Below are 13,556 nucleotides of genomic sequence, written 5' to 3' on the forward strand. Positions count from 1 at the left end.
GAGAGAGAGAGAGAGAGAGAGAAACTCCAGGGGAGAGGTTCTGGGCTGGGCCTAAGGATTTAAGAAAGGATTGGAGATCCTATTGGATTTCTGGAATGGTGTCAATGCTGTAGAGTTTGTAGGTGGACAAATCTGACAACAGACTGAGTCCCTCGTCCTTGTAATCCCTGTGGTTCGAAATTATAGTGGCGGAGCCTTTGTCAGCAGGATGGTCTATAAGGTCGGAATCAGTTTTTGGGTGGTGGATTGCATTTCTTTGTACATATATAAAGTTGATTTCCATGTGGAGGGATTTGTTGAATGATGGTGAGGCTAGGTTTTGAGGTTAAGATATTCTGGAATGTTAACAGGGGCTGATTTGTGGTAGGCCACTGTTGGATGGAGGAGTGAACTGAGTCATGCAGGTTTCAGTTTTTGTTTTCGGTTGTGTCTGATTGCTTGGTGCTGAAAAAGGTATTTCATTGTAGGGACCAGAAGAAGGCCTTACACAAATTCAGCATGATGCCACCTCCCTCTACACTAACATTGACAATGCCCATAGCATCGAACACAACCTTTCGCAACACCTGACTGACTCCAAATCTACAACATCCTTCCTAGTCACCATGACCAACTATATGCTCACCCACAATTACTTCTCCTACAAAGAACTCACTTACAAAAGAAATCCATGGTACAGCATTGTGCACCCGCATCGCACCATCCTATGTTAACCTTTCTGGGGGCCATCTAGAGGGATCTTTCCTAACCATGCAGAATCCCAAACCTCTCACCTGGTTCACATTCATTGATGACTTCTTTGTGCTCTGGACCAAGGGTGAGGACACCCTATCCACATTCCTTCAGAACCTCAAGACCTTCTCCCCCATTTGCTCCACATGGTCCTCCTGAGCCCAGCACACGACCTTCTTCGGTGTTACCTCTACCTCAAGGATGGCTACATCAGTACCTCCAAACCTAATAATCACAAGCAGTACCTTCACTTCGATAGCTGCCACCCATTCCATACTAGGAAGTCCCTTCTCTACAGCCTAGCCACAGGTTCCTGTTGGATCTGCAGGGATGAGCAGTCCATCTCCAAATATACCAAGGGTCTTACTGAGGCCTTCACAGTCCGAAATTACTGTCCCAACCTTGTACAGCAACAAATCTCACACACATTGTCTCTTGAGTTACCTTCCACCTCCCACATACCCACCATCCAGCCACAAAGGAGCATTCCCCTCATGACTTGGTATCACCCAGGACTGGAGCAACTAAATCACTTTTTCCGCCAGGGTTTCGACTACCTCTCATTGTGCCCTGAAATGAGGAATATCCTACCCGCCATCTTTCCCACCCCTCCCACAGTGTTATTCCCCCCGACAACCAAACCTAATCAATATCCTTGTCCACCAGTACTCCATCTCTGCTCCCAACCCCTAGCCTCCTGGCTCATACCCCTGTAATACACCTAGAAGCAAGTTTTGTTCCACACATCCTCCCACCACCACCTAATCCAGTCTGTTCACAGGTATCTCCTATCCCATCAAAGGCAGGGCTACTTGTGAAAGCTGTCATGTGATCTACAAACTGTGCTGCAACCACTGTGCTGCTTTCTGTGTGGGCATGATGACTAACAAGGTGTCTGTTTGGATGAACAGCCACCAAAAAGCTGTGGACAAGAGGCAACTAAATCTCACAGTTGCTGAACATGCTACCTGACACAGTGTGCTTCATATTAATGACTGCTTCATAGCGTGCACAGTAGGGATCCTTCCTACCCATGCCAACGAGTGTTTCTGAATTGTGCAGATGGGAACTCTCTCACAAAATATTCTCTGTTCCTGTAACCTCCCAGCCACAATCTTTGCTAGTCTGTCCTCCACTTACCTATCCCTTTCCCTGATCCCACTCCAGTACAACACATCCACTAGTCCTTTTCTTCTTTTCTACTTCTCTTCTCTTCCACTACTCCCCTCCCCAGTTCTTCCGACTGCTTGCAGCAACTATACCATGTGCTCATTGCATCCATGCACACTTCCACAAGTAGTACAGCACCTTCCCCTAACTTCCCTGCTACCTCCCATTCCCTACCTTATTTCTGCTCCTTACCGGTATGAGATTGCTCTTCCCATCAGGTGCAGTTACAACTCAGGTCTGGTCACAGTGCACAGTGGCAGTGGTCATGCATGTGTGTTTTGCTTATGTGAATGTGAGTCTGTTCTCTACTTCAGTAGAAGGCCTTCTGGCTGATAGCTAAAATGTATAGCAGTCTTTTCATTATGTTTGTCTGCAACTTATTATCTCCCCTTAAGGTGAAAAGTAATCTATTATTTTCATAATATTGTTATCTTTCCTCTTGTAGGTGTTTTTACCCATGAAATACCACAGGCACTAATGTCAGAGCCACATTTGCTCAAAACGCACCTTAGTCTAATCTTATTTCTTTCTATTGGTCCAGTTTTTCAAGTCATTTCCACTAGGTGTATATACCTCATATGGTTCTGTGTTAACAGTGCCATGCTTCAAAAAATCACCCAACCCCCCCCCCCCCCCCCTCCCTGACCCAAGGTCAGCTTTGCTTACATGGTTTGCCAGGTGGACGTACAAATGCCGTACAGGTAACAAAGAAAAAGAAAATACACAAAACAAGATTCATGATCATACAGTCAATTTCATTACCTTCATGACCACTAGACACCCTGCTAGTAGTGCAGCCTCATCTCCCATTATCAAATTCACAATCCCTTGATGCCCCAGGATGTTTCTCATCAGTCGTTCCATTCTTTTAGCAAAGCTGTGCCATAAATTTACTTCATAGTATTTCAACCCCAGCTGTCCCATGTGACACATCTCAGCGGTTGCAAATTACGCATTTAGCTTCTCTTGTGTTTTCTCAGTAGTATATCTTGCTTAAATTTTGTGCATGTTTTTGTAGTTAAGAAGTTTAATCTCCTATTTTTGTAAGTGTGTATTCAGGTAGTCAGTAACACAGTAGTTGCTCATTTGTTTGTTTTGAAGACAAGTGACCATTCAATTCAGCCAAGTTAGCCACTCAATCCAGACCCAGTTCTCGCCTGGGACATGTCTCCAGGGCAGCAAGTTACATGTTTAACTTTTCTTGTGTTTTCTTAGTAGTGTGTAGTGCTTAAATTTCGTGCGCATTTTTGTATTTAAGAGGCTTAACCTTGCACAAGTGTAAATTCAGGTAGTCTGTAGCTTATTTCTTCTGAACAGCCAGCAACACAGTTCATTAAGGTATCACAGACTATTGGTGACACCTCAGGAGGGTAACAAGTTGCATTTCTATGTGTCTGTCAGCTTTTATAGTTTACTTATTCAGTTAATCTTCCTAGGATGGGTAGGATGTGTGTGTGCTGTGTATGGGCGCAGAAGGAGCTGGCTGCAGTTTGCAAACAGTTGAATGTGGTTTTGGCTATGGTTGGCCATCTTTAGGCTGCCGCCTCGGAGTGTAGTGAGGCAGAGAATCTGGCAGATCACATGGGACACCTCAGGTGTTGCTTGTTTCACCCACAGGCTGTGCTACTGAGGCATCTTCTAGTATACCCGACATAGTGGATGCACCCTCACAGCAAGGTGAGTGGTGGGACAAGATGCATTTGTATTGCTGCAAGCAAAGGGCCAATGTAGAGGCTGGGCATCTGGCCTCACCTATTCATCCTGTTTCTTAGGGTCAGAGGAAGCAAATATGGGCAGGGGCTTGATAGTTACTGGGAGCTACAACATTAGACATGTTATGGAGCCCCTTAGGGAGACAGTGTTCAGGGCAGGAAAGAAAGCCAATGTCTCCTCGGTATGTCTGCCGGGGAGCCCTCATCTGAGATGTGGAGGCGGCCTTGCCTGCAGCTATCTAGTGTGCAGGGTGCAGTTGTCTGCAAGCTGTGGTTCACATTGGCATCAGTGATGCCTGTCACTTGGGTTCTAAAGCTATCCTCAGTTCATACAGGCAGCCGGCGAACGTGGTGAAAGCCCTGCCCTTGTGCCAAGGGTGCAGTTTGCAATATTGTTCCCAGAGTGTATTGTGGTCCCTTTTTTTTTAGCTGAGTGGAGGGCCTCAACCAAAGGGTTTGTCGAATCTGTGATAGTGTTGGCTGTAGGTTTGTAGACCTGCATTATCAGGTGGGGAATTGTTGCACTCCTCTTGATGGGTCAGAGGTACACTACACAAAGAAAACAGGTACTCTGTTGGCAGAGTACTTGTGGTGTACACATGAGGGTTTTAAGAATAGGTGGTAATTTGAGATACTGTAGTGGACACTCATCAGTCAGTATACTTATAGGGACATCAGACCCCTTTTAGATTAGAGTCACTTTAACTGTCAAAATTTTGTAAGTAAATTGTCTAAGTATTCGTAACAAAGTTCCCAAAGTTACTGCCCTCCAGGAGAGTTCTCACACTCAGATTATTGTTGGGACCAAGAGCTGGTTAAAATGTGAAGAGGAATGCCCTGAGATATTTAGTGAGTCGTGGAACATGTATCGGAAAGACAGATTAGATGCCGTAGGAGGGAGAGTGTTCATTGCAGTTGAGAAAAATAATGTCTTTATTGAGGTTGACATTGAGTGTGACAGTCAAGTTATCTGGTCACATACAACTGGTCTACATGGAACCATGTTCATTGTTGAATGTTTTAACTGGCCACCTGATTCCACTGTGACAGTTCTAGAGTTATTCAAAAAAGGTTATGATCAGTAGTGCGTAAAGATGCAGATCATGGAAGGAATACTAGTTGGAGGCAACTTTCACCTACCGAGTACAGACTGTGATACATATAGATTCATTGCAGGGTGTGCAGACAGTCTTGCAAAGTACTTTAGAACATGTTTTCCAAAAAACTATCTAGTTTGGCAGCCTATACTCAATGGAAATATCTTAGGCCTTGTAGCTACAAACAGGCCGGACTTTATCAATGGTGTTGGATTAGTGATCATTATATCTTCATAGCAACTATTCTTACAAAAGTTAAAAATCACTAAAAAAGGCAAAGAGAGTGTTTCTGCTAGAAAGAGCAGGTAAGCAGTTGTTAACATGTCACTTAGACAACGAGTTGGAATCATTTAGTTCCAGTGTGTTAGACATACAAGAATTGTGAGCAAAGTTTAAACAGATTGTAAATCGTGCTTCAGACATGTGTGCGTGCAAAGTGTACAGCCAACACAATTATCATACCTTAGTAAAAGATCTGACCTATAATCTGAGAAAATTCTGATACCAAGTGAAATCATTAAGTGGGTCTAAGGCTTCCATCAATTCACTCATTGAACAGACTGTTGTGACAGCTGAAAACAGCAAAATGAAAACTGAAGTTTTAAATTCCGTGTTTAAGAAATCATTCACGCAGGAGAATCATGCAAACATGCCATTGTTTGACTGTTGCACAGAGTCCAAAATACATAACATAGTAATAAGCATCCCTGGTGTAGAGAAACAACTGAAAGAGATGAAAACAAATAAGTCACCAGGTCCAGGTGGAATCTCAGTTCAATTTCGCAAAGAGTACTCTACAGTGTTGTCCCCTTATTTAGCTTGCATTTACCGTGAATATCTCTCCATGCACAGAGTCCCAAACAACCGGAAACACACTTGACTCCCGTGTATAAGGAGGGTAAAAATCACACACACAAAATCGTAGAACAGTATCCTTAATATTGGTTTGCTGCAGAATTTTAGAACATATTCTGAGTTCGAATATAATAAATTTCCTACAGACTGAAGAGCTTAGGTCCATGAATCAGCATGGTTTTAGAAAGCATTGCTTGTGTGAAACTTATTTTATCCTTTTCTCACATGATATACTGTGAACTGTATATGAAGGGCAACAGGCAGCTTCCATATTTTTATATTTCTGAAAAGCCTTTGACATAGTACGCCGCTGCAGACTGTTCATGAAGGCACAGGCATATGGAATAAGTTCGGCTCGAAGACTTCTTAAGAAATAGGACCTAGTACTTTGCCCTTGATGGTCAGTGTTCATCAGAGACAAGGGTATCATCAAGAGTGCCCCAGGGAAGTGTGATAGGATTGCTATTATTTTCTATATACATAAATGACCTGGGGGACAGGGTGGGCAGCAATCTGAGTTGTTTGCTGATGTTGCTGGAGTGTACAGGAAGGTGTTGAAGATGAGTGACTATAGCACGATATAATATGACTTAGACAAAATTTCTAGTTGGTGTGATGAATGGCAGTTGGCTGTAAATGTAGAAAAATGTAAGTTAATGCAGATGAGAGGGGAAAACAAATCCATAATGTTCAGTTACAGTATTAATAGTGTCCTGCTTGATGCACTCACATTGTTTAAATATCTGGGCATAATGTTGCAAAGCGACATGAAATGGAACAAGCATTTGAGGGTTGTGGTAAGAAAGCCAAATGGTTGACTTTGATTTATTGGGAAAATTTTAGGAAAGTGTGGTTTATCTGTAAATGGAACAGCATATAAGACACTAGTCCGACCTATTCTTGAGTATTGCTCGAGTGTTTGGGATATGCACCAGGTCAGATTAAAGAAAGACATTGAAGTCATTCAGAGATTTGTTACTAGTAGGTTCAAACATGCAGGTGTTTCAGAGACGCCTCGGGAACTCCAATAGGAATCCCTGGAGGGAAGATGGCATTCTTTTTGAGGAACAGATAGACAATTTAAAGAACTGGCATTTGAAGCTGAATGCACAATGATCCTAATGCCACTAACATACACTTCATGTAAGAATCATGAAGGTTAGTTCTGAGAAATTAGGGCTCATATGGAGGTACATAGACAGTCATTTTTCTCTCATTCTGTCAGTGAGTGGAACAGGAAAGGAAGCAGGTAGTAATGGTACCTTCCACAACACACTGTATGGTGGCTTGCAGAGTATGTATGTACTTGTAGATGTAGGCGTAGAATATTGTATTGGTAAATGCTTATTATGAATTGACATTGAATAATAAAGAAATAAATTTTTTAAAACGTGTAGTCACTAAATCCACATTCTTTGCTGAGAAAGATACAATTATGATATTCTTTCAGTTTATCCTGGGTATATTTTTAGCAGTCAGAGATAATTTTTAATACCATCATAAACCCAGGTTTCATTTTGTTAAATGTATGCATAGCTAGCATTTCTTCCCTACAGCAACCTGTGCTCTGTGTGACATTCACACTCAAGAGCAACTGAATAACAGTTAGGTACTGTATTGGAAAATGAAATAGTTTGGTGTATCACATGATTAGGATGTTGTCAGGAGTTACACTGGGCATCTGCATGACAGTCGAGCACCAAACACACAAAATACATATCATATTTGATCAAGGTCATATCATCATTACCTGACACTCATGACACTCCCATCATCTATGTTGCCCATTCACCGAGCTTTGCATGTGCCAGTGTACTAAGGGTACACCACAAGAACTTAATTCAGGGAAAACTGCCGCCACAAGTGCCAGTCCCCTTCGGTGGCGTTGTATTGAATGCAGGAGCGTCCATTGATTTACCGCAGTCTGTAACTGAAGATAGGCAGGCCACGTTTCATTAAATCACTTGCCACTTATTGCTTGGCAACAACTAGTGAGCAGCCACATCATCTAAAACCACCACCTCACTAAGTGGTACAGAAGGTAAAGCCACACTTGCGTACCATTCACCATCGCAGACCATGGTGATCAGTGTGAGCATGGTAACAATAGCATTGGATGCTCAAAGCAAGGATCAGCCTGCATCCATTTCGTCCCTACACCAATCTGTGCTCTCATTACGATAATATATCATTCTGTCCTTTAAAGACTGTGTCAGAATTATTTCAAGACTATTCCATATACATGAAAGCCCTTTTGTGTTCTCACAGGTCACCCGAGTTCAATTCTGTTTGAGCATATCTGTAGTGGACCTGAAGTAAATATGCATGCCTGGGACCCACCCCCAACCAATCTTCATATGTTGTGGGCAGTGGTTGAGAATTCATGCTTCTGCTTGGTTTCCCAACATATAGCATTTCTTGTGGAGACTGGGTCATCAGGTTGAAAAGGGGTGTCACTACTTCAGTTTCTCCTGACAAGGGAACCTCCCCATCGCACCCCCCTCAGATTTGGTTGTAAGTTGGCACAGTGGATCGGCCTTGAAAAACTGAACACAGATCAATTGAGAAAACCGGAAGAAGTTGTGTGGGACTATGAAAAAAATAAGTACAATATACAAACTGAGTAGTCCATGCACAAGATAGGTAACATCAAGGATAATCTGAGGTCAGGAGCGCCGTGGTCCCGTGGTTAGCGTGAGCAGCTGCAGAGCTAGAGGTCCTTGGTTCAAGTCTTTCCTCAAGTGAAAAGTTTACTTTCTTTATTTTTGCAAAGTTATGATCTGTCCGTTCGTTCATTGACGTCTCTGTTCACTGTAATTGTGTTTTGCGACCGCACCGCAAAACCGTGCGATTAGTAGACGAAAGGATGTGCCTCTCCAGTGGGAACCGAAAACATATTGTCCACGAAATACATCTCACGTATTTAATGCACCCTCGTCCAAAGTAGCTAACAGTCAACTGCCAGCCAGGGAGCCTCGTTAGCAGGAATACTCTCTCTTCCGTACGCTGTAGTGGACTGATGTCGTGTGTTTCGATGTTTGTTTAGGTGTAGCGTCCCCATACTACGGCGCAGTTATCTCGCACCGGATGGACGGGCGGACAGGTAATAATTGTCTGAAAATAAAAAATTAAATTTTTCCACTCGAGGGAAGACTTGAGCCAAGGACCTCTCGTTCCGCAGCTGCCCACGCTAATCATGGGACCATGGCGCTCCTGGGCTCCCTTTGTCCATGTTGTTGCTTAACTTACGCATAGACTACTCAGTTTGTATATTTTGCTTATTTTTTTCATAGTTCCACACAACTTCTTCCTGTTTTCTCGATTGACCTGTGTTCAATTTTTCAAGGCCTATCCACTGTGCCAGCTTATAACTAAATCTGAGGGGGGTGCGATGGGGAGGTTCCCTTGTGAGTGGAGTGACACAGTTTAAAGCTCTTTGTCAATATCATGAAATTCACCAACAGCCATGTAACTGAAGACGATATTTTATTTTATTTTGAAGGCTATCAGTTTCAGCATTTCACTGTGCTATCTTCAGGCCCCATATGCAACTCTCCAAATAAACAAAAATGTCATATAGAGCCATAAATCTCTGAATGTCATGAATTCAATTGTTGCAGTAGTGCTTCATTCAAAAACTTGATAGAAAGTCTTCAAATTAAGCACTAGTGTAATGACTGAATTCACGACATCCAGAGATTTATGGCTCTATGTGACATTTTCGTTTATTTGGAGAGATGCATATGAAGCCTAAAGATGATATAGTGAAATGCTGAAACTGGCAGCCTTCAAAATAAAATAAAATAACATCTTAAGTTACAGGGGTGTCATGAATTTCATTGACATTGATAATTACTCAACCAGCTGATGTCCCCTGTCCATGATGGACCAATAGAGATGTAAAGCTCTTGTCTTTCAATTTTAATGTTGATGGCTCTTGTTTTTACTTACATTATCTGTCATTTAATTACAGTGGTATTAAGACTTGATTTATATAGACTGTTTACATAAAGAGGTTTCATATTGCAGCATTAGAATAATAGCTGGTTACGGGTTTGTGAAATGAATGAGCCAATGAATTGTAATCATAGATTTTAAAAAAATAAGAAAATAAAACTTTGTTTCAGCATAATATGCCGCGAACCTATCAGTGAACAGCTTTCAAGTGTGTGGTCTGGAATACACCAAAGGGGTTGGATCAACATTGAGCAGACACGTTCTCTTGAAAGCTTGTTAGCGACTGGTGGCTCATACTGGTTTGTTGACAACCTTGTTAAGGTATGCAAGCAGTACATCCTTCATTAATAGTTCATAATGGAAACCCACAATCACCTTTTAGACATCTGTTCAAGGAATTGAGCTTTCTGACTACTGTTTCATTGCATATTTATTCCCCCATAAAGTTTATTGTGAATAATCTACTACAGTTCAAAAGGAATAATGATGTACATAACTACAATATCAGAGGGAAAAATGACATTCATTACTCTACTTAAAGTTGTCTATAGCACAAAAAGGGATGCACAGTGCTGCCACATAAATTTCTGATCACTTACACAGTGATATAAAATGTCTGATACACAGCAAAGCAAAATTTGAAAACAAACTGAGAAAGTTTCTCCTTGACAGCTACTTCTGTTCTGTAGAATTTATATTACAGTAATGAGTAAAAGATGGTGAGTAGGATTTACTAACTCAACAACATCTGTATATCTTTTTTTCTTTTTGGAAAAAAAGAAAAGAAAGACGTAGAAATGTTCAGAGTGGAACCATACGTACAAATTAATTTGTGATGTGAATGTAAAATGACTCATTCCACATCATTATGATGTATCATGCAAAATGTTCCATTGACTGTGTCACTAACTAATTAACTAACTGTTTGTGTATTGTATTGAATTTTTGATATAAATTGCAATACAGGACAATTTTTTAAGGGTCATCAGAGGGCAAAATTATTAATTTTTTTCTTCATATATTTAGCATAACAGCTGCTCCTTATTTGTTTTGTGAAAGGGCCCACCAACTATTCTAACCCTCACAATACAAAGAGGGGGAGGGGTAGTACTTTGTGACCTCTTTTGAAAATATTATAATCTTGTCAGACACTTAACATTTTGAGAAAAAAATATTTATTGTTTCTAATGAAGACTTTGATCAGATTCCACAAATGTTTTACATTTTTAAGTTAAACTTAACCCTTAAATGTAAGTCTCAGATGTCAACGTGGCTTTTTACGGTGAATATCGTATTCAATATTTTCAGGTTCAGGATCCTACTTACTTGTAAGTATTTCTTTAAAAAGCATGTTGTGAGTAAAAGTTAACAATAATTAACAAATTTTTTATTTAATAACTTTTTTGTGGTGGTCACAAAGTAAACCCCCTCCACCCCTCCCCCACTGCTCCACCCTTTGGTTGTATGCATGTGCATTACTGAAAGTGTGTTGGTATTTCTAAGAGAGTGCTAAAAATATTTTCTAGTTCTGGATCCTACTTACACATCAGTACATCTTTAAAAAGTCTGTTGTTAATGTAAGTCAGCAAAAACTAGCAAATTTTGTTTTTATTTATTTTTTCAATTGTTTTAGGGTGATCATAAAGTGCGCCCCTCCTCCTCCTTGGTAACACACATTTTTGAAAATGCATTGGTATTGCCAGGGTTAAATCTGGTTTTATGCATAGAAATATCCTGATTTATCATGATACAAGTAATAGAGAGAAATTCTGTAAATACAGAAAAATAAATGTAAGCAGAGAAACATTTCATGCATAAAGCAAATCTTTGTAAATCCCGTAGCTGGTATGGGTTATTGTCTAGCAGCTCAGATCAGCACTTATCATGTTTATGCTAACATGAAATACTAATTTGCTAATATAAAATACATTACAATTATTTCACTGTTTTCATTTTGTCATGAACTCTGGCTTACACCACTATAATTCTCACTTAACACTTGCTCTGAAAGTGTCGTAGAATGAATGGTGTCCTTCATTGCTACCTGACTAATGTTACTACTTTCGTTTCCTTTGTCCTATTTGTTACTGGGTTATTGAATGTGTGTCAAAGGTAAGTTTTACAGCCCCATTAAGTAGGGTTGTAAAAAACACTGAATATCCATTTTTGAAGACACCATACAAATACAACATTCATTACAGCAAAATTCTCAGTTTGGTTTCACTACAAACATAATTACAGCAATTTTTAAAATATTATAATCCAGTTTTTGGTAAAAGGAAAGCATGTTATCGATGATATGATTTCAAAAACAAGTTTGCTGTAGTCTGAATTGTTATGAGTTATGTTTTATACCTTTTGATGTAAATTACAGATTAACATGAATACTTCATATTTTTGCAACCTGATCAAAACGTTTCTTCAAGGCTAACACAGTTATTCAACTGACAATCTTAAAATATTTCATCAGATTTTTGCAACTCCATTACATCAACAGCATTTATTTTTTCAGGCCCAAAAAATCAGAATATAGATGATGCTACTTTATTTTCTGCGAATACCACAGTTTGTTCATAACTTCGATGTCTTATTGATACCCATTTGTTGATGTAGAAACTTAGAACAAATTCTGACCTCAAATATAATGAGGTATACCAAACATAAGGACTTCCACCGTGCCAACTAGCAAAGATTTCAAAAACATAGGTCACGTGAAACCCAACTCTCACTTTTCTCATGTGACATCCTGAAAGCCATGGATCGATGCAATCAAGTAGATGCAGTATTTCTCAACATCTGAAAACCATTTGAACCAGTACCACTTCTATGCTTATCGTCAAAAGTACAATCATATGGGGCTTTCAGGAGATATCGAACAGGGCAGCATGAATGGTCACAGGTTTGTTTGATCTGTGGGAGAGTTTCACAGGGGTACTGAAGAAATGTTACAAGTGGACACTAGAATTGAGATGAAAATTATCCTGAGAAAGTTCCAAGAACTAGCTTCAAACGATGACTCTAGCAATATACAACAACCTCCTATGTATCATTGCCGTAGGGATTTTGAGGAGAAGATTGGATTAATAACTGTATGCACAGAGGCCTCTACCCAGTTATTCTTCCCACACTCTGTAAATAAGTGGTACAGCAAGAAGCCCCAATAACAGGTACAATGGGAAATGTCCTCTGTCATGCACTTCACATTGGTCAACAGAGTAGATTTTATTTACGGTGGGCAAAGACAAAACACAGAATCCATAGCAGAGAACAAGAAAATAAGTAATAGAACGCACATAAAGTACTAAAACCTGATTAATTTTCAAGTTTGTCAGTTTTTATTAGTGGTTTGATGGCACAAAATCTATTCCATGGCCATGAAGGGATTGATGTTGGTAGCACGCAGTGATGACCTATGGTGGTGTGTTCGAAATGGGTTGGTAAATTTTACAGGGACACAATTTTAAAGATTCAGAAGTGTTCGAAGTGCATACACCGCAAGAGAGTAAAACCATGATCCTAATAATGTCCCTGAGGCTGTGTTCACATCTAATGATTCACTGTATTGTTTCTGTGGACCTCTTAATCCCACGGCATCCAGGGATGGGCTCTGTGCAGTTGGTAAGGTACAAGAAGGAATTATTGAGTAATTGAAGCTTTTTCTCACTATGGTCACACCAGGTAAAGCACTGCCACTAAATAGCAGTTATGATTTTTCACTTTCTGCTCCAGTACACAGTTTTACCTGTGCCAGGTATATTCTGCAAAACAGTGAAATTGTGCCATCTCTGTGATTATTCCTATTTTCTATGTCTGTTGTCCTGTTTTATGGCAATCATAACATCAAGTGAAGTATTTATTTTGAAAAGTAAATACCAAAAATATTATGTGAAATAAACATTTTATACATCTTGGGAAAAAAAGAAAGAAACAACATTTCAAAGATTTTTGAATACTTACTCTCACTTTTGAGTGAGTTTACTCATTAACAATGTTATTGCCAAGGGATGTTAAAATGTAGCATCCATTATTGATA

At 40.1% G+C, this 13,556-nt stretch overlaps 1 protein-coding gene across 1 annotated transcript in view; it reads left to right on the plus strand.

Annotated features, from left to right (window-relative positions):
• The window catches only part of LOC126480818 (mediator of RNA polymerase II transcription subunit 24), a 147,693-nt gene that overhangs the window by 102,168 nt on the left and 31,969 nt on the right, over positions 1-13,556 (plus strand). The window contains exon 15 of the mRNA XM_050104154.1: positions 9,694-9,844. Within this exon, the coding sequence (XP_049960111.1) occupies positions 9,694-9,844 (151 nt within the window). The remainder of the gene's footprint in view (positions 1-9,693; positions 9,845-13,556) is intronic.

Source organism: Schistocerca serialis, chromosome 5 (genome assembly GCF_023864345.2).
Source record: "Schistocerca serialis cubense isolate TAMUIC-IGC-003099 chromosome 5, iqSchSeri2.2, whole genome shotgun sequence".
Taxonomy (NCBI): domain Eukaryota; kingdom Metazoa; phylum Arthropoda; class Insecta; order Orthoptera; family Acrididae; genus Schistocerca; species Schistocerca serialis.